Raw genomic sequence first — 23,591 nt, forward strand, 5'->3', positions numbered from 1 at the left:
CTCACGGTCTTTCCTGCCCGGGCTGGCTTTGAACCACGATCCTCAGATCTCAGCCTCCTGAGTAGCTAGGATTACAGGCGTGAGCCACCAGCGCCCGGCTGAGTTGCTACCAATTTATCAAGACCTTGATCAAAGAGCTCAGTTGTGTAGAGCAGGCCAATAACTCTAGCAAAGTGCTTCTTGACTCAAGCCTAAGAATAATATGCCACTGCCTGGAGACAAATCATATTAATCCTTGGGACTTCTCTTGCATTTTGATTAGTATTTGGAAGTCAAGAAAGGATTTAGGGAGTTGGACACCCACCAGTGGCTCATCCTGTAATCCTAGCTACTCAGAGACTGAGATCTGAGGATCATGGTTCAAAGCTAGCCTGGGCTGGAAAGTCTGTGAGGCTCTTATCTCCAATAAACTACTCAGGAAAAAATGGAAGTGGCACTGTGGCTCAAATGGTAGAGCACTAGCCTTGGGTAAAAGAAGTTCAGGGAGCCAGGCATCAGTGGCTCACACCTGTAATTCTAGCTTCTCAGGAGGCTGAGATCTGAGGATTGTGGTTCAAAGCCAGCCAAGACAGGAAACTCCGTGAGATTCTTATCTCCAATAAACCAATAGAAAGCCGGAAGTGGCACTGTGGCTTAAACAGTAAAGGACTCACCTTGAGCTGAAGAGCACAGGGACAGTGCCCAAGCTAGAGTTCAAACCCCATGATCAACAACAACAACAAAAAAAGAAGCTCAGGGACAGTATCTAGAACCTGAGTTCAAGCCCTGGGACCAGCAAAGGGAGCCGTCCTTAGGGTATAAAGTGGCAAAGGCTCTGACTTTTCTCTGATTGGTTACAAGCAAAGGAAAATGGTCCACTCTGAAGTGACTGACTTTCCAAATTTGATGTATGAAGTAAGGCTTACAGAGTATTGTTAGATTTGGGCTTTTTCCATTGTTTTAAGGAAGATGTTATTTTATTATTGTTGCTATATTACTAGGGGTGGGGATTGAACCCAGAACCTCATACTTGTGGTGTATACATTCTACCATTGAGCTAAACCTCTAATCCCTTACTTTTTAATTTTTATTTATTTTTTTCGTCAGTCGTGGGGCTTGAACTCTGGGCCTGGGCGCTGTCCCTCAGCTCTTCAGCTCAAGGCTAGCGCTCTACCACTTGAGCTACAGTGCCACTTCCGGTTTTCTGAGTGTTTATTGGAGATAAGAATTTCACAGACTGGCTGGCTTTGAACCTCGACCCTCAGATCTCAGCCTCCTGAATAGCTAGAATTACAGGCGAGAGCCATCGGCACCCGGCAATTTTTAAAAATTTTTTGCTGGTCATGGGGCTTGTCCCTGAGCTTTTTTGCTCAAGACTAGTGTCTACCACTTGAACCACAACTCCACTCTTTTTTTTTTGGTGCTAAATTGGAGAAAAAGAGTCTCATGGACTTTCCTGGCAGGGCTGGCTTTGAACTGCAATCCTCAGATCTCAACCTCCTGAGTAGCGAGGATTACAGGTATGAGCCATCAGCACCCAGCTCCTTTTACTTACTTTATAAACAATGCATACTAGTGTAGAAAGTTCTGGGGAAAAAAAAATTTTTTTTTGGTCAGTCGTGGGGCCTGAACTCTGGGCCTGGGCACTGTCCCTCAGCTCTTCAGCTGAAGGCTAGCACTCTACCACTTAAGCTTCAGCGCCACTTCTGGCTTTTTCTGCTTATTTGGTGCTGAGGAATCAAACCCAGGGCCTCAAGCATGCAAGGCAAGCGCTCTACCACTGAGCCACCTTCCCAGCCCCTGAAAATATTTTTTAAAGTCTAAGTAATATAAAATCTCCCATAGGTCTTTAATGTTTTAATTTTAACATGGTGAATGGTAATCCCTTTGTACAACTACTTAAATATAATTTTTAACAAATATTTATGGTGTTCAAAATTAAACCCAGGGCTTTTTTTTTTTTTTTGGGTCCAGTCGTGGGGCCTGAACTCTGGGCCTGGGCACTGTCCTTCAGCTCTTCAGCTCAAGGCTAGCGCTCTACCACCTGAGCTACAGCGCCACTTCTGGCTTTTTTCTTTTTGCATATGTGGTGCTGAGGAATCGAACCCAGGACCTCATGCTGCAAGGCAAGCGCTCTACCACTGAGCCACCTTCCCAGCCCCGAACCCAGGGCTTTTTGCATGCTAAATACATGCTCAGGGCTGGGAGCATGGCTCAAGTGGTAGAATACCTGCCCTGTGAAGTATGCAGTCTTGAGTTCAATTCCCAATAATACCAAAACAAAAACATCAAGCTTTACCACTGAGCTATGCCCAAACTATTTTGTGTGTGAGTTCCAGTCCTGGGGCTTGAACTCAGGGCCAGGGAGCTGTCCGTGAGCTTTTTTTTGCTTAAAGCTAGCACTCTATCACTTGAGCCACAACTCCACCTCTAGCTTTTTTGGTGGATAATTGGAGAAAAGAGTCTCACAGACTTTCTTGTCTGCACTGGCTTTGAACTCTGATCCTCAGCCTCCTGAGTAGCTAGAATTATAGGTGTGAGCCACCAGTGCCCAGCTAAACCATTTATTTATGTTTTGTCTGGCCTGGGGCCTAAACTCTGGGCCTGGGTGCTGTCCCTCAGCTCTTCAGCTCAAGGCTAGCACTCTACTACTTGAGCCACAGTGCTACTTCTGGCTTTTTCTGCTTATGTGGTACTGAGGAATCGAACCCAGGGCCTCATGCATGCAAGGCAAGCACTCTACCACTGAGTCACCTTCCCAGCCCCTAAACCATTTATTTTTAAAAGACAGTTATCTTAGAAGGTATGGCTGAAGTGACAGAGTACCAGCCTTGAGTGAGAAGTCCTGAGTTCAAGCTCCAGTACTGGCATGCACACTTGTACACATGCACATATGCACACGCACACGCATACACACACACACACACACACACACACACACAAAATAGTGCCCAAGCCAGCTCATAATTCCTGGGCTCAAGCCATTCTTCTGCTGCCTCAGTCTCTCAAGTAGCTAGAACTACAATTGCAGGTGACACAGTGCCAGGCTTCTAAGGTGCTTTTTAATAGGCTTGCTAGACTCAATTTTCAACAACAGATATTACTAAAGATCAAATGATTTCGCTTTCAGCCTGGCACTGGATGGCTCATGCCTGTAATCCTAGCTGCTCAGAAGGCTGAGATGCAAGGATCACAGTTCAAAGCCAGCCCGGGCAGGGAAATCCATGACACTCATCTCCAGTATTCACCAGAAAACCAGAGGTGGAACTGTGCTCAAAGTGGTAAATCGCTAGCTTTGAGCCAAAGAAGCTCAGGGACAGTGCCCAGGCCCTGAGTTCAAGCCTCAGGACCAAAAAAAAGAAAAAGAAAAAAGAAAAAAAGCTTTCCCTTAATATGTAGACCATGTATTCTACATATATTTTAATCTAAATTCAGTGAGAAAAATCTTCAAACTGATCAAAACCAAGATCAGTCACTCGGTCTCATGTAGAGTACATGTACAGACCTTAAGACAAGGCTGGATGCACAAGAACAAGTTTATTCCTCTGAGCTAGGCGGGAACCCCAGCCTACCCTTAGGGCTGGTAAATTGATGGCCCTGTAAAATTGATGGAGGTGGTGTTTCAACCCCACAAGCCTGAGGTTCCACTACTCAGTGCAGCTAAAGAGAAACTTAGACCATTTAAACAGCATGCATCTCTCTGACCCTAGCCTGACTCCAAATGTCAGTCCACATTATAGGGGGCAGCACCCAGTTGGCCCAGCTGTCAGAGAGCAATGTAGAGGAAAGAGGGAGGCAAAGAACCCTATCTCCATTAGGTGATAATAGGGAAAGGGGTGCACAACCACCCAAGCTTCCAAAAAGAACTTGAGCCCTGTCTGGGGGCTGTCTCCCACACCCAAGCACCTCAAACCCAAGGGCCAGAGCACTGGGGCCCACACCCACCTGGGGCACACATGCCCAGTAGTAGCCCAAGTAGAGGCCAACGCCAAGAAGCAAGAGCAGGGAGAAAGTCTCGGTCCAAGAGCCGCTCTGGGGACTCACGGAGAAAGCCAGCATCCTGTGCAGGTTGAGAGGTCCCAGCTCCCAGGCTCTGGGGGCCGGCTCCAGCTCTTGAACTCTGACTCTTTCACCGCAGGTTGGCGCGGCCCGCCCCTCACGCGTCATTGGCCAGCCTGCGCATGTCCCGCCCCCGAGACCGGCTCCGCCCACCTCTGAGACGGCGTTGGGCGGGCGATCTTCTCCTAGTGACCCCGCGGCCAGCCTCGCCGGCGGCCTCGGCCCGCCTGCCCTCCCGCCCTCCCCGCTTCCTGCTTTCCCTCTGAGGTTACGGGGTTACAAGCAGTGCAGCCTAAACGACAGGTAGTACTCCGTCCCAGCCCCCGGCAGCTGCCATCTTGGTGGCGGCCATTTTCTGGCTCCTTTCTCCCTTGCAATGGCTAAATCAAGCAATCTCGGTCACCACTCTGTCACCCACTGGGCAGCCATTCAGTGACCCACACGCACTCACCACCACTGTCCGACTGTGGCATCCTCCTCCCTCCCCCAGGTTAAAGCCACCCATGCAATGTGACTCCATCGTCTTGTACAGCCCTGCCTACAGGAAAGGTACAGAGGTAAGGCACTCCTCACTCTCTCTGTACCAGGAACTGGGTACAGAAGCCCCAATTCCCTAGGATATAGGAATAAAGAATACACTAGAACTTGACTGCAAAATAGAATCTTACTGGTGCTCAGACACCAGAGAAGAGTCCAGGTATCAGTGTATGCAGGGGTCAAGGTATGTAATTCAGATGTTCTGGAGGAGATTTGAATGTGATCTCAATGAATCCCAACTTCAGAGTAGAGCTGGAAAAGGGAAGGACTTTGCCATATCCCTCTTCTCTATTACCACACACATCATTGCTCCTTTGTAGTTCTGGAAGTCAGAAGTCTGACAAAGGTCTTCATTGGCTAAAATCACTGTTAGTGGGACTGAGTTCCTCTGGGAGCTCATGGGATGTTTGTCTTGCCTTATCTCTCTTCCAGCTTCCAGAGAGATGCCACATGCTTTGACTCATGGCTCTTTCCTCTAGCTTCACAACCAAGTGAACCATCAGTTCCATGACTCCAAACTCTGGTTTCAAAGTCATCTCATTACTGGAGAGTCAAGTAAGCACAGCTATCTGCTGCCACCTTGCATCTGGTGAGAGAGTAATTCAGAAAGTAGAATATCAGATCTGACCATTCACCCCCGTATGCCAAATAAAGACATGATAAAGGCAGAGAAAGGAGATTTACTACATGGCATGGATATGCCAGGGGACGATAACATTCCAACTGCTTTGAGGTATAGACATGTAGTAGGGATTTTTTACTCTTTTCCCCCACATTTTGTTAGCATTAATTAACAGGGGGTTCATTCTAATATGTCCATATATGCACACAATATACCTTGATCAGACCCTCTCTGTCACTTTCCCTTGTGTCCCTCCCCTTCCCCAAACCCATCTCAGCAAACTCCATCAATTTAAACACACATATATAAAGTATTTTGACTATATTCACATTACTGGCAGGTGGTCGCAGGGGTAAAGATCCCAGATCCTAGCTGGACACTGGTGGCTCACGCCTGTAATCCTAGCTACTCAGGAGGCTGAGATCTGAGGATCGCGGTTCAAAGCCAGCCCGGGCAGGAGAGACCGTGAGACTCCTATCTCCAATAAACCACCAGAAAACCGGAAGTGGCGCTGTAGCTCAAGTGGTAGAGCGCTAGCCTTGAGCTGAAGAGCTGAGGGACAGTGCCCAGGCCCAGAGTTCAAGCCCACGGCCGACAAAAAAAAATAAAAGATCCCAGATCCTTGGAATGTCCAACAAAGAACTGAATGAAGGTGCACACATGAGTAAAGTGGCAAACGAGGAGTTTGGGGTTTTTTTATTTTGTTTGTGCCAGTCCTGGGAATTTAGGCTGTGGGCACTGTCCTGAGCTTTTTTGTTCAAGACTAGTGCTCTACCACTTGTACCACAGTTCCACTTCTGGCTTTTTGGTGGTTAACTGAAGACAAGAGTATCATGGACTTTCCTTTTGGGGCTGACTTCCAACCACAATCCTCAGATCTCAGCCTCCTGAGTAGCTAAGATTGTAGGTGTGAGCCACCCATGCCGGGCTAAAACAAGGAGTTTAATACAGAAAGTACATCATTGAGGCAAACAGTGGGCCTGAGCTAGAACAAACACATAGTTAAGAAAGTCCCCCCACACACACCAAAAAAAAGAAAGTTTCCATGTTCTAGAGTTTGGAGAGTGTGGGAGGCGTTCACAATAATGACAATGAGATGATCTTAGGGAAATCAGGGATTGTGACGACAGAATTTTGGAAAATGTCTTCAAATGTACAAATGTACAAGGTTGCCATCCCATAGTTTTAAGTATGTGTATGCTATGCAATGCACGTGCCTGAAGTCTTACATGGGATTTCCTTTTGAAACGGTCAGGTTAAGGGTACATCAGGGGTTCCACTGTGCAGGTACAGTTTGGTTAGGCCAGGCCAGAAGTTTTTCCACCCCCAAGGGAGAAGTCCTGACTGAAAACTGACCACTAATTACTCCCTAGGTGTGGCTATGGGAGCTACTAGGGAAGAGATGAAACTCATGTGGGTCTCCTAAGCCATGACCAGGAGAGGGAGCCAGTTTTACCATTCAGTTTATTTTTGTCTGTTGTAGAACTTGAACTCTGTGCCTGGATACTGTCCCTGAGCTCTTCAGCTCAAGGCAAGTGCTCTACCATTTTGACCCACAGTGCCACTTCTGGTTTTCTAGTGGTTAATTGGAGATAGGAGTTTCACAGACTTTCCTGCCCGGGCTGGCTTTGAACCTCGATCCGCAGATCTCAGCCTCCTGAGTATTTAGGATTACAGGCGTGAGCCACCAGCGCCCAACCCATTCTTTCCCATTCTTTCCCTGTAGCACTCTCACCCTCTCCCCTCACTATTCCCCATCCCACTTGAACCCATAGATTTAAATAAAAACTGGAAGAAAGGGAAGAAAAGTATGCATCACTTAAAAGTCCCAGTTACAGGTGTGGCAGTAACTGGGGTCATCCCAGTTGGTCATTATCCCAATTATGGTTTTCCAGGATTTCAGAGAAGGTATTATCACTCCCATCACCTAAGGGGAGCAGTATGGTTCCTATGAAATTCCTCCTGCTCCAGGACACAGCTTCTTGATTATAGGCAATTGTTCCTCATTTGGGGGTGGTCTGTTCTACAAGTCTCTACTGTTCCTTAGGAGTAGTTTCAGTCCTGGTCATTAAGATATCTATCAGTCTTGTCTGTCTTGGAACTCCAGGTGATTGCAAAGTAACTGTAGTGAGAATGGCTTAGGGCAAAATGGAGGCAGGGATACCAAGCTTTTCTCCTGCTTTTAGTTTGTGTGTCTATCTATATAAGGAATCAGTCCTTTTCAGCAAAAACAGTATAAGTATCTATTACAAATAGACTTTCAATAGACTGAAAGTGGATGGGTCTTTACAGTGAGAATTACTGCATTAGCTTTTGGGATTTGAATACTTATTGAGATTGCCCCTGAGAAATTCCCATCCTTGAGTCAGGAATTTTTACCATATAATGCTTTCCCTCTCTTCTTCCCGTGGTCACCTCATATCTCTCTGCTAACCCTTTTCCCTTTCAGAACTGGAGACCTCATTTTTTTTTGGTTTTGTATATCTTCCCTGTCTATGGCTACCTGCTATCTATCCACCTTTCTTCTCCTGACTGACCTCTCTAGTCTGCTTCTTTCTTAGAACTTACTATAGTTTTGTTTTGTAGGTTGTGGTGTTTGAACTCAGGGCCTGGTCTCTGTCCCTGAGCTTTCTTGCTCAAGGGTGGTGCTCTTCCACTTTGAACCACAGTGCCACTACGTGTTTTCTGATGGTTAATTGGAGATAAGAGTCTCACAGACTTTTCTGCTCCAGCTGGCTTTGCACCTCAGTTCTCAAATCTCAGCCTCCTGAGTATCTAGGCATGAGCCACCAGCACCTGGCCCTACTATAGTTATCTCCCCCCCCCCCCCACCCCCCCCCCGACAGAGAGTAGAGTAAGTGTCTGGGGATTCATTTCTGACTGTCAGTCTCACTGTCCCACTGTCAATGAGTTCACTGTTTCTTTCTGGTCTTTGTTCCTTTTTATTTTGGGGTGAGTGACCTTGATCTCAGGCCTAGGTGCTGTCCCTAAGCTTTTTTGCTCAAGGCTACACTCTACACTTTGAGCCACAGTGCCACTTCTGGTTTTCTGATGGTTAATTGGAGATTAGAGTCTCACAGATTTCCTGCCAGGGCTGGCTTTGAACCATGACCCTCAAATCTCAGCCTCCAGAGTAGCTAGGATTATGGGCATGAGCCACTGGTGCCCAGCTTTGTTTTTTGTTTTTTTTGGTCGGTCATGGGGCTTGAATTCTGGGCCTGAACACTGTCCCTCAGTTCTTCAGCTCAAGGCTAGAGCTCTACCACTTGAGCTACAGTGTTACTTCCCGTTTTCTGGCGGTTTATTGGAGATAAGAGTTTCAGAGACTTTCCTGCCCAGGCTGGCTTTGAACCGTGATCCTCAGATCTCAGCCCCCTGAGTAGCTAGGATGACAGGTGAGACCATCGGCGCCTGGTCCAGCTTTGTTCTTTGTCCTCACTCAGGTTCACTGATTTCAACGTCCTCCCAAGTTGTTCTTGCTTCATGCTAGTTTGATCTTAAATAGCTGCTGCATTGTACCAAGTCACTTGTTGCTAATTTCAGAGAATTCTGGATTTGTTTTGAAAACTACAGATTATATAACAAGGTCCCTATCAGTTTTACTTCTTTGGACATTTGCTTTGTTAAGCAAGCTCTGAAAAACATGACAATATATACTCATTAGTGGGAGTTGTTTCTTGATTTACAGATTGTTGGCATTTTCTTTCTGTCTCTGTTCTGAATGCTCCTGCTGACTCTAGGAGAAGAATAAGTTACTTCTTGCATCTAAACTGCACAGATATTGCAGGAGTATAGTTTGGTCTTTTGGCTTGGTTCCTAGCCTGGCATTGGGGGAGGTGGTGGACTATGAAGAGATGGGGCCTAGTTGTAGGTCCTTAGGTCATTGGTAGCATGTTCTCTAAGCTGATTCTGAGACCTCACTCTTTTCTCCTATTTCTTTTCTTCTTCTGGGTCATGAAGTAAGTGGTTTTGTTCTGCCAGATTCTGGGTTCCTCTAGGAGCTTTTGGAGGAAAAAGGAGATAAGGAGACTTATTTCATGGCACAGGCAGCTATGCGAAGATAGCATTTCAGACCATCCTTGGTGTACAACATGAGTGATACACAGGGGATGAAATGTATGCATGGTTGAAGAGTTCCAGTGGGCCTCTTTGGCCATTCTTCACTAGTCAGAATAAACAAGTCAGGGTTGCTGATGGGTGGTCTGTCCTGAGGAAGGAGGTCTGTTGTTCCTTAGGGAGAGGTGGCTGTGCTTCCTTGCTGTAAGGATGCTAAGGATCAGTTCTGTCCCTTCCGCCTTCCAAGGTCATTGTGAAGTGACTGCAGGGAGGATGGCTTTTATTTAATATATGGGCTCAGCAAAAGGTGCTTTTAAGCACATTTTCAGGCCTGCACCATCAGCTCTCTGTCTGTCTGTCTCTTTCTCTCTCTCTCTCTCTCTCTCTCTCTCTCTCTCACACACACACACACACACTCCAGTCTATCTCTGTCCTGGTCTCGGTGACACATCTTCCTGCTGACCACAGGGAGGACGGTAGCTGGCTCGGGCGGGGCTGTGGCTGGCACCGGCTCGGGACTCTGCCCGGCCTGGGCGGCGGCGGCTGGGAGAGCGACGACGTGGAGCAGCCACGTGGAGCGACTCGGGGCGGGTCGGCCACCACCCGGCGGCGAGGTGCGGAGGCGAGGCCGGCTCGGCAGCCTGGAGCGCGCAGGGAGCCGGAGCCCCAGCCCCGCGGGTGCCGCAGCAGGTGGGTCGGGCCGTGCCCAACGAGCTCGGGGCTGGGCAGGCTGCGTGGGCACCGCAGCACAGCGGGCGAGGCAGCCTCCTAGCCGTGGTCCCGGCCATCCCCTGCGGTTTGGTCCTGGCAGGAGCGATGTACTTGCCTCTGCGCACCCCTGGGGAGAAGTCATTCTTCTGGACAGGTAGGGCAAGTGGCTGGGAGGCGCCCCTGAGAACCCTGCGATTTGGGGGTGGGTCCCCCAGCTCCCAGCCTTTCCCTCCAGTGTAGGATGCCCTGGAGCAGGAGGTGCCCTGGCAAGTTGCACCGAAGACCTGGAAAACTGGAAGGGCTGGAGATAGATGGATATTCAGCTGCGAATGGTGGGGCCCAGCCCAGCCCAGCCCGGGCGTGCGCTCCTGTGGCTGGGAAGTTGCAGCATCCTTTCTTGAGGAGTGGGAGGCACAGAGGGATAAACCAATGGGGAGAGTGCGCTTCAGATAACTTCCTAACAAGCAGACATGGCACAGACAGTGGCACTGAACAGAGATGCAGCGTAAGAAATGTATGCGCTAGGTGGGAAGTTACTCAAGGTAACCGGGAAGGTCCTGCTCCCTCCCCCAGCACTGGAGGAACATTCCCTGCCCCTGCCACGCAGTCCTCAGGATTCTGCACCTCCTCCAGCCCCTGGGAGACAGGTACTGTTCATAGTGTGTGTGTGTGTGTGTGTGTGTGTGTGTGTGTGTGTGTGTGTATACAAGCATGTGCTTAGGGCTTGAACTTAAGGCTTGAACACAGTCCTGAGCTGTTTTGCTCAAGGCTAGTGCTCTACCACTTGAGCCACAGCTCCACATCTAGCTTTTTGGTGGTTAATTGGAAATAAGAGTCTCATGGACTTTCCTGCTTGGACTGGCTTCAAACCATGATCCTCAGATCTTAACCTTCTGAGTAGCTAGGATTACAGGTGTGAGCCCCCAACCCCAGGCTGTTGTCCTCATTTTAAAGATGAAGATTCCACTCTTTGGAGAGGTGCACACTTTGGCCTAGCTCACACAGCAGGGTCAAGAGGCAGGATTTGATCAAAGGTCTAACCCTCAAGGCCAAGATTTCCTTCTCTGTACTGTGCAAAGGTTTGAAGAAATCTCATGCAGAAGGTCACTGTGAAAAAAGTGTGCATCTAAGAACTTCATTGAACTATATCACAACTGTTAACTAACAGTTATACTGGCTTTCATGTGTTTATTAGGGCAGTTATATTCATGCACAGTATAATTATAGGAAATGGTTTGTTTTTATTTGACAAGCAGTGGTTTGATGGCTGTTTTATTTCTGTTGCTTACAAAAACTTCTGTAGGGACTGTGAAGGTAGCCCATGCATGAGGCCCTGAGTTCGATTCCTCAGCACTACATAAGCAGAAAAAGCTGAAGTGGCGCTGTGGCTCAAGTGATAGAGTGCCAGCCTTGAGCTGAAGAGCTCAGGGACAGTGCCCAGGCCCAGAGTTCAGGCCCCATGACTGACAAAAAAAAAAAAAGTAAGCATATCAAGGCTCTGGTGGTTCATGCCTATAATCTCTACCCCCCCCCACCCCCAGTCTTGGGGCTTGAACACAGGGCCTGGGCTCTGTCCCTAAGCCTCTTTGTGCTCAAGGCTAGTGCTCTACCACTTTAGCCACAGCACGGCTTCTGTCTTTTTTGAGTAGTTTATTGGAGATAAGAGTCTCATGGAGACCTTTCTGCCCAGGCTGGCTTTGAACCTCCATTCTTAGATCTCAGCCCCCTGAGTAGCTAGGATTACAGGCATGACCCACTGGCACCCAGCCCAAGATCCTTATCTCCAGTTAATCAGCAAATAGAAATGGAGGTGTGGCTCAAGTGGTAGATCACCAGCTTTGAGTAAAAAAGGTAAAGAAGAGCATGAAGCCCTGAGTTCAAGCTCTAGTACAAATACAAATGTGTGAGCGTGAACATGTCAGTCGCATTGTACCACCCATTACACATTAAATGAGATGTTAGTTTGACTCTTTTTTTTTTTTAAGTTGGTCATGGGGCTTGAACTCAGGGCTTGGGTGCTGTCCTGTCCCTGAGCTTTCTGCGCTCAAGGCTAGTGCTGTCTACCACTTGAGCCACAGTGCCACTTCTGTTTTCTGGTTGTTAATTGGAGATAAGAGTCTACCACTTGAGCCACAGTGCCACTTCTGTTTTCTGGTGGTTAATTGGAGATAAGAGTCTCACAGGGGGCTGGGAAGGTGGCTCAGTAGCAGAGTGCTTGCCTTGCATGCATGAGGCCCTGGGTTCAATTCCTCAGCACCACATAAGCAGAAAAAGCCAGAAGTAGCGTTGTGGCTCAAGTGGTAGAGTGCTCACTTTGAGCTGAAGAGCTGAAGGACAGTGCCAGGCCAAGAGTTCAGGCCCCACAACTGGCAAAAAAAAAAAAAGTCTCACAGATTTCCTGCCCAGGCTGGCTTCAAATTACAGTCCTCAGATCTCAGTCTCCTGAGTAGCTAAGATTACAGGCGTGAGTCATCAGTGTTCAGCTAATCACTTATTTTTATTTCTTTTGTGCCAGTCCTGAGGGTTAAACTTAGGACCTGGGTGCTGTCTCTTAGCTTTTTTACTTAAAGCTGGTGCTCTACCACTTGAGCCACAACTCCTTATTCTGGCTTTTGGCTGGTTAATTGGAGGTAAGAGTCTCCTGGGCTTTCCTGCCTAGGCTGGATCTCAGCTTCCATTACAGATGTGAGTCACTAGCACCAGACAAAGTAGCCAAAGCTTAGTGATGATAATGAACTTACCAGAGATGAGAGGACAGTCAGTGGTGGGACTGGGACTTGCAAGTGGGTCAGCTCTGCTCTCTTGCCTGCACATACAGACGTGTGTGAGGGTAGCTCGGGCACTGCTGGGCACGTGCGGGACATAGGACCAGGAGGACAGTGATAGCAATTTGTGTGGGGAGGGCTCAGAACCAAGGCCATAATTTACCAGGCCTGATCAAAACTGATTTTTTCAAGACGTGACAGCAGAGCATTAGCCAGCCAAGCCCAGGGAGAGGCAGAGGCCCCTCTGAGAGGAAGCCGCAGTGTGGCTTGTCCATGTTACCCATTCTTACACAGTTGGTGTTCTGATTATTATTATGACTTAACAAATCACTCAAAACTTGGTAGCTTAGAATAGAAACTAGGGGAAAGCCCTGTGTCCAAAAAAGACTCCATATTCCCTGGGCTAGTACTTTTTTTTTTTTTCCCCAGTCATGGGGCCTGAACTCTGGGCCTGGGTGCTGTCCCTCAGCTCTTCAGCTCAAGGCTAGCACTCTACCACTGGAGCCAAGCACCACTTCCAGCTTTTTCTGCTTATGTGGTGCTGAGGAATCGAACCCAGGGCCTCATGCATGCAAGGCAAGCACTCTACCACTGAGCCACCTTCCCAGCTCCATCCCTGAGCCACTACTTATGCTTACAAATGATTTCCAACTTCTGGGCTCCATCCCCAGCATTAGGCATACTGTTGAACAGCTAGGGTTGAAGAAGGACTGGTCCTTGCCTTCCTTGCACCCTGGCTGGCTAGCCAATAGGGCTAACTCTTTAACTTTGATTAGGCTCTGTGGAAATCCTTTCTTCTTTCTCCTCATTAAAAAATCAATGTGTGAGCTGGGCGCTAGTGGCTCATGCCTATAATCTTAGCTACTCAGGAGGCTGAGATCTGAGGATCCTGGTTCAAAGCCAGCCCTGGCAGGAAAATCTGAGACTTTCTCTCTCTCTCTCTTTTTTTTTTGCTGATTGTGGGGCCTGACTCTGTCTGGGCTTGGGTGCTGTCTCTCAGCTCTTCAGCTCAAGGCTAGTACTCTACCACTTGAGCCACAGTGACACTTCTGGCTTTTTCTGCTTATTTGGTGCTGAGGAATCAAACCCAGGGCCTCATGCATGTGAGGCAAGCACTCTACCGCTGAGCCACCTTCCCAGCCCATCTGTGAGACTCTTATCTCCAGTTAAACACCAGAAAATCAGAAGTAAGTGGTAGAGCACTGGCCTTGAGCTAAAGAGCTCAGGGACAGCACCCAGTCCTAGAGTTCAAGCACCACAACCGACCAAAAAAATTTTTAAAAATCAATGTGTGAGCTGGGCACTGGTGGCTCACGCCTGTAATCCTAGCTACTCAGGAGGCTGAGATCTGAGGATCTCGGTTCAAAGCCAGCTAGAGCAGGAAAGTCCAAGAGACTCTTACCTCCAGTTAACCATCAGAAAATAGGAAGTGGTGGTAGAGTGCTAGCCTTGAGCAAAAAGAGCTCAGAGACAATACCTAGGTCCTGAGTTTAATTCCATGAGAAGGAAAAAAAATCAATTATACAGATATTCTCACAAATTTCTCCTATCTCTCTTTGTTCTTGGACACTCTGCTGGGTATAGTAGAACTTATCTGCAATCCCTACACTTGGAAGGCTGAGGCAAGAGGATCATGAGTTTGAGACCATCCTGGGGTACATAGCGACTTCCATATATGCCTGAGCTACATAGCAAGAACCTGTCTCCAAACAACTACAAACTCTTTTTGTTTTCGTTGTCAATTATGGGGTTTAAGCCCCCCACGGGAGGCTCAGTCTTTGAAGTTCACAAATGTCCTCTTCTAACACATTCAGCTGGGATAATGAGTTTTGACAGTTCTGAGAATTTAAGTGACTTCATTGTCTCCCATGGCCTGGTCCTGGCAGTGAAGCAGATGGGATGGAGGAAGTAATTTGAGAAAATCCAGCTGGAGAGGTTGTGTGAAGAAGGGAGGGCACAGAGCAGTCAGAAAACTTTTGGCAGGAGAAAGGCCACCTTGGGTAGCAGGCGCTGCCCTACCCAGGCATGCCACCTTCTGCCCTCACCAAGTCCTCCTGTGAGGCCTCTCCTCAGCCCAGGTCACAGAAGGCCACCTGAGGCCGAGAAGGCACAGCTACTGTATGCAGTCACATTTGGAACTTAGCTTGTGGTTAGGGCCAAGACCCCTGGACTTTGGACTGGATTACATTTCACTCAAGGTTAGCTCTCTACCACTTGAGCCACAGTGCCACTTCCGGTTTTCTGAATGGTTTATTGGAGATAAGAGTTTCATTGACTTCCCTGCCTGGGCTGGCTTTGAACCACAATCCTTAGATCTCAGCCTCCTGAATAGCTAGGATTACAGGCGTGAGCCACCGGTGCCCAGCCAATCCTCCTGTCTTAACCTCCCAAGTAGCTGGGATTATAGGCATGTACATACAACTTCTGTTTCTTCTTTTTTTTTTTTTGGCGGGGGGGGGGGGGGAGGTCTGGTTGTGGAGCCTGAACTCTGGGCCTGGGCGCTGTCCCTCAGCTCTTCAGCTCAAGGCTAGCTCTCTACCACTTGAGCCACAGCACCACTTCTGGCTTTTTTTTTCTGCTTATGTGGTGCTGAGGAATCGAACCCAGGACCTCAGGCATGCAAGCTCTACCACTGAGCCACCTTCTCAGCCCTTCTGTTTCTATCTTGAGTCTTTTCCTAATTTTAACTTTTTACAAGCTTTAAGATGAAAAAGAATATATAGTTCTACTTTATCACTTTCATCTTACTGATAAGATAGTACCTCATTTATAGTAGATGCTTAAGAAATACTAAGGAACAGACTGTGGGCTTAGCTTGGTGGTTGAGTGCTTACCTAGCATGCATGGGGACTTGGATTTGATCCCCAGTGCTGCAAAAAAAAAAATTGTATATCTTTATTCCTCAAGTATATTTGCTCTTACTTTCTGAGAGTCTTGCTTGCCCTTCTGTGTATGATAATTCCAATATAGCAATTCTGGTTTTTTGGCCTAATTTTGCTATTGTTTATGACCTTTTGGTTAGTTTGTTTGGTGCTAGGTATTAAACCCAGGGTCTTGTGCACATTAAGTGAATGTTGTAGTACTGATAACTCCCCAGCCCAAGAATCCATGTTTCTTGAAAGTTCATCAATGGAATTCTTTGATTGGAGTTGGTTTTCTCCAGGGGAGATGAGGTTTTCCTCTGTCAACCACGACCACTATCACTTCAGAATAACCAAAACCTGCCTAGCACCTGTGGCTCAAGCCTGTAATCCTAATCTGAAGATCACAATTGAAAGGGAGCCCACGCAGCAAAATCTGTGAGCCTCTTTTCTCCAATTAACTACCAAAACAAGCCAGAACTGGAGCTGTAGCTCAGTGGTAGAGCACTAGCTTCAAGCACAAAAGCCCAGATCTGACACAAAAATAAATAAATAAATAAAACCTGCCTTAGGCTTTTTGAACCCTACAGCTAGATCAATTCAAGCCTCAATCCCATAAGGCATCAGGCTGGTTTAAAATTCTCAGGAGAGGTATTTTTCTTCTCCTCCCTTCTCCTTTAGCACCAAGATCAAAGTTGGTGAGTCTTCATTGTCCTTTGCCACAGTGATCTTTGTTCACCTTTGTACCAGGGTGCTATTAAGAATCCAGACTTTATCTGGGAATCTGCTATTCATTTCTTTATCTCTGGTCTCCTCTGCTGCACACACACTGGGTTTGGCATACACTTGAGGCAAAGGCTGACATTAAATTCACTTTTCCCCCAGATTACTGGTTTCACCCTGCTTTGGTGGTACACTGAGAATCTCTTGCTTACTCAATGCTTTTTAAAGAACACTTTCTATTTTTGTCCAGCTTTGTAATTACTTTGGGACATTTACTGTCATACTTCTAGACATGAAATATGTCACAGTCCTGTCATTGGGCTGCGACCAGAGATCTCTGGTCCAACGGTCTTCCTTGAATGAGCCCAAGATATTGTCTTCTCTCCTGGGCACAAAAACAAAATCTCAACTATCTATGGTGCCAGCTGTGTGGGTGAATGCTTTTTTTTTTTTTTTTTGCTGGTCCTGGGGTTTGAACTCAGGGCCTGGGCTCTGTCCCTGAGCCTCTCTGTGTTCAAGGCTAGCATTCTACCACTTGAGCCACAGCACCATTTCTGGCTTTTTCTGTTTATGGTACTGAGGAATTGAACCTGGGGCTTCATGCATGCTACGCACGCACTCTACCACTAAGCCCATGGGTGAATGCCATTATGACAACATTGAATTCTTTGCTATTGCTCTTAGGACCAGCCATATGCAAAGATACATGAGCACAGATTCTATATACTGGTAGCCTCTCCTTCTAGCGGACTTCTGTGCCTTTCTGCATCTTGCTCCAGGCAGCTCAAAAAGGAAGCGTGTTTTTTTTTTCTTTTTTGTCAGTTGTGGGTCTTGAGCTCAGGGCTTAGGTGCTACCCTTGAGGTTTTCTGCTCAAGGTCAGTGCTCCACCACTTTGAGCCATAGCTCTACTTCCAGTTTCCTAGTGGTTAATTGGAGATAAGAGTCTCACAGACTTTCCTGCTCAGGCTGGCTTCACACCACAATCCTTAGATGTCAGCCTCCTGAGTAGCTAGGATTATAGGCATGAGCAATCAGTGGTTAGTTTAAGGCAGCATTTTTTTTATCTTCTCATGAGCCAGTCTCACTGCTCTTCCTCTCATCTCTTAGGGCTATGCTTTTAATTTTTCAGATAGGATCATAAGCTAAATTTTATTGATTCTCCTGTCTCTACCTCCTGAGTAGCTAAGATTGTGGGAACATGGCATTGCACCTGACTAGTCAAGATTTTTGTTTGTTTGTTTGCTGGTACTGGGGCTTGAACTTGGGGCCTAAGTGCTGTCCTGAACCTCTTTTGCTCAAAGCTAGTACTAGCATTTGAGTCACGTCTCCACTCTAGCTTTTTGTGGTTAATTGGAGATGAAAGGCTTTTAGACTTTATCCTGCCCAAGCTAGCTTTCAACCATGATCCTCAGATCTCAGCCACCTGAATAGCTAGAATTACAGGCATGAGCCACTGGTGCCCAGCTAGCTAGTTGATTTTTAATAAATACAAATTAATCATCTATCTTCCTCTTTGCCTCTGTAGGTCTTTGTGTGTGTGTGTGTGTGTGTGTGTGTGTTGTGTTGATGATGGGTTTGAACTCTGGGTCTGGGCGCTGTCCCTCAGCTCTTCAGCTCAAGGCAAGCATTCTATCATTTGAGCCACAGTGCTCCTTCCGGTTTTCTCGTGGTTTATTGCAGATAAGAGTCTCATAGATGGGCTAGGAAGGTGGCTCAGTGGTAGAGCGCTTGCCTTGCATGCATGAGGCCCTGGGTTCGATTCCTCAGCACCACATAAGCAAAAAGAAAAAAGCCGGAAGTGGCGCTGTGGCTCAAGTGGTAGAGTGCTAGCCTTGAGCTGAAGAGCTGAGGGACAGCACCCAGGCCCAGAGTTCAAGCCCCATGACCGGACCCAAAAAAAAAAAAAAAAAAGAGTCTCATAGACTTTCCTACCCAGCTGGCTTTGAACCATCTTAGTAGCTAGGGTTACAGGTGTGAACCACCAGCACCTGGCCTCTTTTTGTGTTTTTAATCTGACCTCTCTGAGGTCCTCCCTATGTATAAAATGAGTGGCCTAAAGTACAGCAGGCATACTTGAGTGGCCCTCCACTGAGAACCTCAGGGACTATGAGGAACAGAGCTGCGAAGAGCCCACCTCCCTAGGACTGTTTCTCCAGACAAGCTCTGATTTATGAGGACTCTTTTTTGAGTAAAATTCCATGGGAGATGGCTGACATTCATGTATAGGTCTCATATGGGGTGAGTCTTGTCCTCTGGGCTCCTGTTTGTAAAGGCAAAGAGAGAAGGCATTTCTTTGTGAGCCAGCTGATTTCTGACACTGTGACCCTGGGTCTGTTCCTAGGTCCAGCTCCAAGAAGAATGGTACCTTGGATCATGAGTGCATTCATACTGCCACTGCTCCTGCTCCCACTGGGCCAGGCTGCTCCCAAGGATGGAGCCATCAGGTAGGAGGGTTAGGGGTGTGAGCTGTGGGCTAGGGCTGGGAGTCTCTGAAAGATGACCTGGGCCTCTCTGGGAGCCAGGTGCTTGGACTCCCCTCCCCCAGCCTCCTACCCTGTGCCTGTTAGAACAGTACAAGGTGGGCATTCGGTTCCTGGTTGTTGACTCCTTTGCGACAGAGTGCTTAGCTCCAGTGCAGCGTGGAGTGCTGAGAAGCTAGGGACAGGGAAGAGTCTGTGGGAATGGCAAGGAACTAGAGATCATTAGCATATCATTTCTATTTTATTAGAACCCATTTCTAGACACGGTGTTTATCCATGCTGCGCAGTACATATCATGTGTAGGAGGGAAGGTAGAAATAGCCTCCAGGACTGGCAGCAGTGACAAAAATGGCCTCAACAGCTCCTGCTAGCTCTCTGCCATCATGGCCTTGTTTATATGTAGCCCCATCCAGAATTGGGCGCATGTTCTGAGCATTGAAGGCAGACCAAGAGATGCGCAGCAGACTGAAACCCCAAATTGAGCTAGCTATCATGGGTCATGGAGCAAGCTGGCCTATATAAACCTGGTCAGTGCCAGCACTGAAGGAAGTTGTTCTGAACCATGTTCCCCTGCCACTCAGCAGGCTGTCACCTCCCATTGTCTACAAGGTATGGCTTCTTCTGGTCTCCACTACCAGATACCTCCTTTGGGTTTTTATTTCCCTCCCTTCTTCCTTCTTTCTTTCCTGGAGGTACTGGGGACTGAACTTAAGAGTCTGGAGTAGCAAGTGCTGTCATTTGAACCATATACCCAGTCTGTGTGTGTGTGTGTGTGTGTGTGTGTGTATGTGTTTGTGTGTTAGTACTAGGGCTTGAAATCAGGGCTTCCCACTCTTGCTTGGCTTCTTCACTCAATATTCTACCATTTGCTGGGGCTGAGAAGGTAGCTCAGTGGTAGAGTGCTTGCCTTGCATGCATGAGGCCCTGGGTTTGTTTCCTCAGTACCACACAAGCAGATAAAGCCGAAAGTGTGCTGTGGCTCAAGTGGTAGAGCGCTAACTAGCCTTGAGATGAAGAGCTGAAGGACAGTGCCCAGGCCCAGAGTTCAGATCCCACAACCAACAACAACAACAACAAAAAGGATTCTACCATTTGAGTCACATCCCCAATTCCTGCCTTTTGCTGGTTAATTGGAGATAAGAATCTCATGGGCTTTTCTGCCTGGGCTGGCTTCCAATCTGAGTAGCTAGAATTAAAGGTATGAGTCACCAGCTCCCTTTGCTTTTAATTTGTCTTTCAGATAGGATTTCAAGCTAAATTTCCAGGGGCTAGTCTCCTGCCATAATCCTCCTACCTGTGCCTCCTGGGCAGCAGGGGTTATAGACATGTGCCAACATACTCAGCCTTTCTTTGGGTTTTCTTTTTTTTGGGGGGGGGGAGGGGGGTCTGGTTGTGGGGCCTGAACTCTGGGCCTGGGCACTGTCCCTCAGCTCTTCAGCTCAAGGCTAATGTTCTACCACTTGAGCCACAGCTCCACTTCCATCTTTTTTTCTTTTTGCTTATGTGGTGCTGAGGAATCGAACCCAAGGCCTCATGCATGCAAGGCAAGCGCTCTACCACTGAGCCACCTTCCCAGCCCTTTCTTTGGGTTTTCTAAAGACTAAATAAGGCAGCTGCAAAAACAGCCTGAGGGATTGCCATTCTGATTGCTAAGGCACTTGAAGGTTCTCATCTTAAGGATTTTGGGAATTGAAGGAGCGCACAATTCCCTTTGGGGCTGAGGAGAATTCAGCCAGGAGGCTGGGGCATGGAAGGCCTGTAGGCTGGCCCTCAAGGAGGTTCTCTGAAAGGCTGGTCTTTCCCTCCCTACTCCAGGCCAGCCCCTGAAGAACAGCAGCGGCTCCTGCCCAACCCCTTTGAGCCAGGTCCAGAGCAGCTTCGGTGAGTAGCTGGGCTGGGGCTGTCAGAAAGGTCAGGTCAGGCGTGAGAGACTGGATGTGCATGGCCGACTTGCCTCTTTTCCAACAGGCTTCTGCAGAACTACCTGAAGGGCCTGGGGAAGATGAAAAGGGAAGAGGAGCCAGAGGCCATGAACAGGGAGCAGGGTGAGGAGCTGGGCTGCTGGGCCTGGGATGCCCGGAGCAGTAGCGCTGGCTATGGGCCTTCCCCACAGGCCCTGTGCCTCTCCTAACCAGCTTCTCCTCCCTAGTTCTCCTCTACCTCTTTGCACTCCATGACTACGACCAGAGTGGACAGCTGGACGGCCTGGAGCTCTTGGTCATGCTGACAGCAGCTCTAGCCCCTGGACTCGCTGACTTTCCCATCAACCCAGTAAGCTCCACAGGAGACTCTGCGGTGCTTTTCCATTATGGTTCTTGGTAGCGCCTCTATAAATGGTGGCTCACACTTGTAATCCTAGCTACTCAGGAGGCTAGGATCACAGCCTAAGGATCCTTGAGGATCACAGTTCTAAGCCAGCCCAAGCAGGAAAGTCTGTGAGGCTCTTATCTCCAATTAACCACCAAAAAGCTAGAAATGTAGCTGTAGGTCAACTGGTAGAGCACTAGCCTTGAGCAAAAGAACTCAGGGACAGTGCCCAGGCCTTGAGTTCAGGCCCCAAAAACAAAACAAGAGCTGGGCACAGGTAGCTCACACCTGTAGTTCTAGCTACTCAGGAGGCTGAAATCTGAGGATCGCAGTTCAAAGCCAGCCCAGGCAGGAAAGACCATGAGACTCTTATCTCCAATAAACCACCAGAAAGCCAGAAGTGGCATTGTAGCTTAAGTGGTAGAGCATTCGCCTTGAGCTGAAGAGCTGAGGGACAGCGCCCAGGCCCAGAATTCAAGCCCCAGGACCGACAAAACAAAAACAAAACAGAAAAACAGGAGTAGGGGAGGCTCCAAAGCCTCTATGGCAGGGCTGGGGTATCGGATGGGGCAGGCCTCTTGAGAATACGTCTGGAAACTGCATGGGAACTCTGTTGTACTCCTATAGGTGATCCTGGTTGTGGACAGGGTGCTTGAGACCCAGGACCTGAATGGAGATGGGCTCCTAACCCCGGCAGAGCTCGTCAACTTCCCAGGAGAAGCCCCCCAGCACACAGAGCTCCCAGGACTCCTCGTCCCAGCTCTGCAGGAGCCCCAAGCTACTGGGAGGCAGGCCCTATCTGCTAAAAGCCCACTGAGACAAGAAACCCAGGAAGCCCTGGGATCCAGGGAAGAGGCATGGGGCCAGGAAGCAGCCGGAAGGGAGGCTTTGCAGCCTCTACAGGAAGCTGCACATAAACCAGGAACTGAAGGCGATGGCCCAGCTTCCCTCGTCCCTGAAGCCAGGGGACAGGAAGTGGCTGGAGATACCCCAGGTTCTGAAGGAGAAGCTAGGGAACAGGTAGAGGTGGAAGGAGGGTATGTCCCAGGTCCCAGACAAGATGCTGAGGAAGAGGCAGAGGCCAAGGACAATGGAGGAGAGGTCCTTCTGGGGGAAACACTGGAGTCCAAGAACCTCCCAAGCGAGTTTGAGGTTCATAGTATTCAACTGGAGAATGATGAGATATAGACATTGAGGATACAGGCTTGCAACTCTCAAAATCTCAGTGTCAGGACACAAGCCTAGGGGGACAAGAGCCACCTTGGAACTGGATGTAATGGCCCAGACTAGTGATCCCAGCACTCAGAACACGAAAGCAGGAAGGTAGTGTGTTCAAGGCCAGCCTAGACTACATAGTGAGACCTTGTCTCAAAACCAAAAGAATATAAACCAATTTCTGTGGCCCCTTTGGGGGCAACAGCAAGAGTCATGTCTTTCTGTGTAGTTCAAGGAGACCCTAAACTGAGAGACAACATTCAGATTCAGACAACCAATAAAGAACAAAATGAATTTATCTCTTGGGCTATTCTGCACTGGTCAAGCTTTGCCAGATCCTATCAGGGATACAGAGTTGGGGTGGGGATGGGGGTGTGTGTGTGCGATGGACAAGCATCTTAGATTCTTAGATTCAGCTTTCCCAGTGCCTCTGACCTGGGACTGTCAAAACAGCCAAGTCTGCACCATGATCTACAACCTGCAGCAGACAGCCCAGGAGAAAGCACAGTCTGTCTCTGGAGCCTGAAGCTGCTCCCACGCCCTCCACAGGGTGGTCAGATACCAGTGCCCTCTTCCTACCACTCAGGCAGAGGGTCTGTGTCACCCTGCACCTGCCCTCCTGTCTGTGGTAATACAACAACTACCATTTGTGAGAGCCTCCACACAGGTACCATGCCAGCATTTCCTGTAACTTCTGGCTTTTATCCTCACAACAATTCTATAACCAGACAAAACTGGGGTGCCCTCGTTTTGACAAGCTGAGATGTCATTTTGACAGATGAGGAAACTGAGGAAGATAAACTGAGTAATTTATTCTAAGGTGACACACCAAATTAAAGGACAGACTTGCAGATTTGCCATTCAGGTCTGTCTGACTCTAAAGCCCATGCTTTTTTTTTTTCTTTTTCTTTTGTCAGTCGTGGGGCTTGAACTCTGGACCTGGGTACTGTCCCTCAGCTCTTCAGCTCAAGGCAAGCACCCTACCACTTGAACCATAGCTTCTGTGGTGGTTTATTGGCGATAAGAGTCTCATGGACTTTCCTGCCTGGGTGGCTTTGAACTGTGATTCTCAGATCTCAGCCTCCTGAGTAGCTAGGATTACAGGTGTGAGCCAGCTTTTTTGGGGGTGTGGGGGGGGGAGAGAATGCCAGTATTGGTTCTTGGGCTCAGAGCCTTATATCTCTCAGCTGTTTTGTCCATGGCTGATGCTATACCATGGAGTTTTGCAGACTTTTCTGTTCAGGCTGGCTTTGAACCATGATCCAGGTCTCAACC

At 48.3% G+C, this 23,591-nt stretch overlaps 2 protein-coding genes across 6 annotated transcripts in view; one reads left to right on the plus strand and one right to left on the minus strand.

Moving 5' to 3' along the window:
* The window catches only part of Abhd1 (abhydrolase domain containing 1), a 9,799-nt gene extending 5,707 nt beyond the window's left edge, over positions 1–4,092 (minus strand). Inside the window, exon 1 of the mRNA XM_013013731.1 lies at positions 3,925–4,092. Coding sequence (XP_012869185.1) covers positions 3,925–4,038 — 114 coding nt within the window. The 5' untranslated portion in view covers positions 4,039–4,092. The remainder of the gene's footprint in view (positions 1–3,924) is intronic.
* Positions 4,093–4,289: 197 nt separating this feature from the next.
* On the plus strand, positions 4,290–22,587 carry Cgref1 (cell growth regulator with EF-hand domain 1). Of its 5 annotated transcripts, XM_013013598.1 has the most exons (10): positions 4,290–4,341; positions 4,529–4,595; positions 5,008–5,130; positions 9,722–9,943; positions 10,538–10,611; positions 18,656–18,758; positions 20,610–20,675; positions 20,763–20,839; positions 20,944–21,065; positions 21,729–22,587. In XM_013013598.1, exons 6-10 carry the CDS (start codon positions 18,673–18,675, stop codon positions 22,287–22,289), a joined length of 912 nt encoding a protein of 303 aa, XP_012869052.1. In that variant the 5' UTR covers positions 4,290–4,341; positions 4,529–4,595; positions 5,008–5,130; positions 9,722–9,943; positions 10,538–10,611; positions 18,656–18,672; the 3' UTR covers positions 22,290–22,587. The 5 variants fall into 5 exon arrangements, with proteins under 5 accessions (XP_012869052.1, XP_012869056.1, XP_012869051.1 ...); XM_013013602.1 differs by lacking the exon at positions 4,529–4,595 and having other exon boundaries at positions 4,294–4,341; XM_013013597.1 differs by having other exon boundaries at positions 4,316–4,595.
* Positions 22,588–23,591: the final 1,004 nt, after the last annotated feature.

This window comes from Dipodomys ordii, unplaced genomic scaffold (genome assembly GCF_000151885.1).
Source record: "Dipodomys ordii isolate 6190 unplaced genomic scaffold, Dord_2.0 Scaffold20, whole genome shotgun sequence".
Lineage (NCBI taxonomy): Eukaryota > Metazoa > Chordata > Mammalia > Rodentia > Heteromyidae > Dipodomys > Dipodomys ordii.

What these genes read in the sequence shown, in the direction of transcription:
- Cgref1 (XM_013013598.1), top strand. Translation starts at nt 18,673, where the DNA reads ATGGTACCTTGGATCATGAGTGCATTCATACTGCCACTGCTCCTGCTC. An exon ending in CCCAAGGATGGAGCCATCAG is followed by an intron (nt 18,759 to 20,609) that starts GTAGGAGGGTTA and finishes TCCCTACTCCAG; the next exon opens with GCCAGCCCCTGAAGAACAGC. An exon ending in GGCCATGAACAGGGAGCAGG is followed by an intron (nt 20,840 to 20,943) that starts GTGAGGAGCTGG and finishes TCTCCTCCCTAG; the next exon opens with TTCTCCTCTACCTCTTTGCA.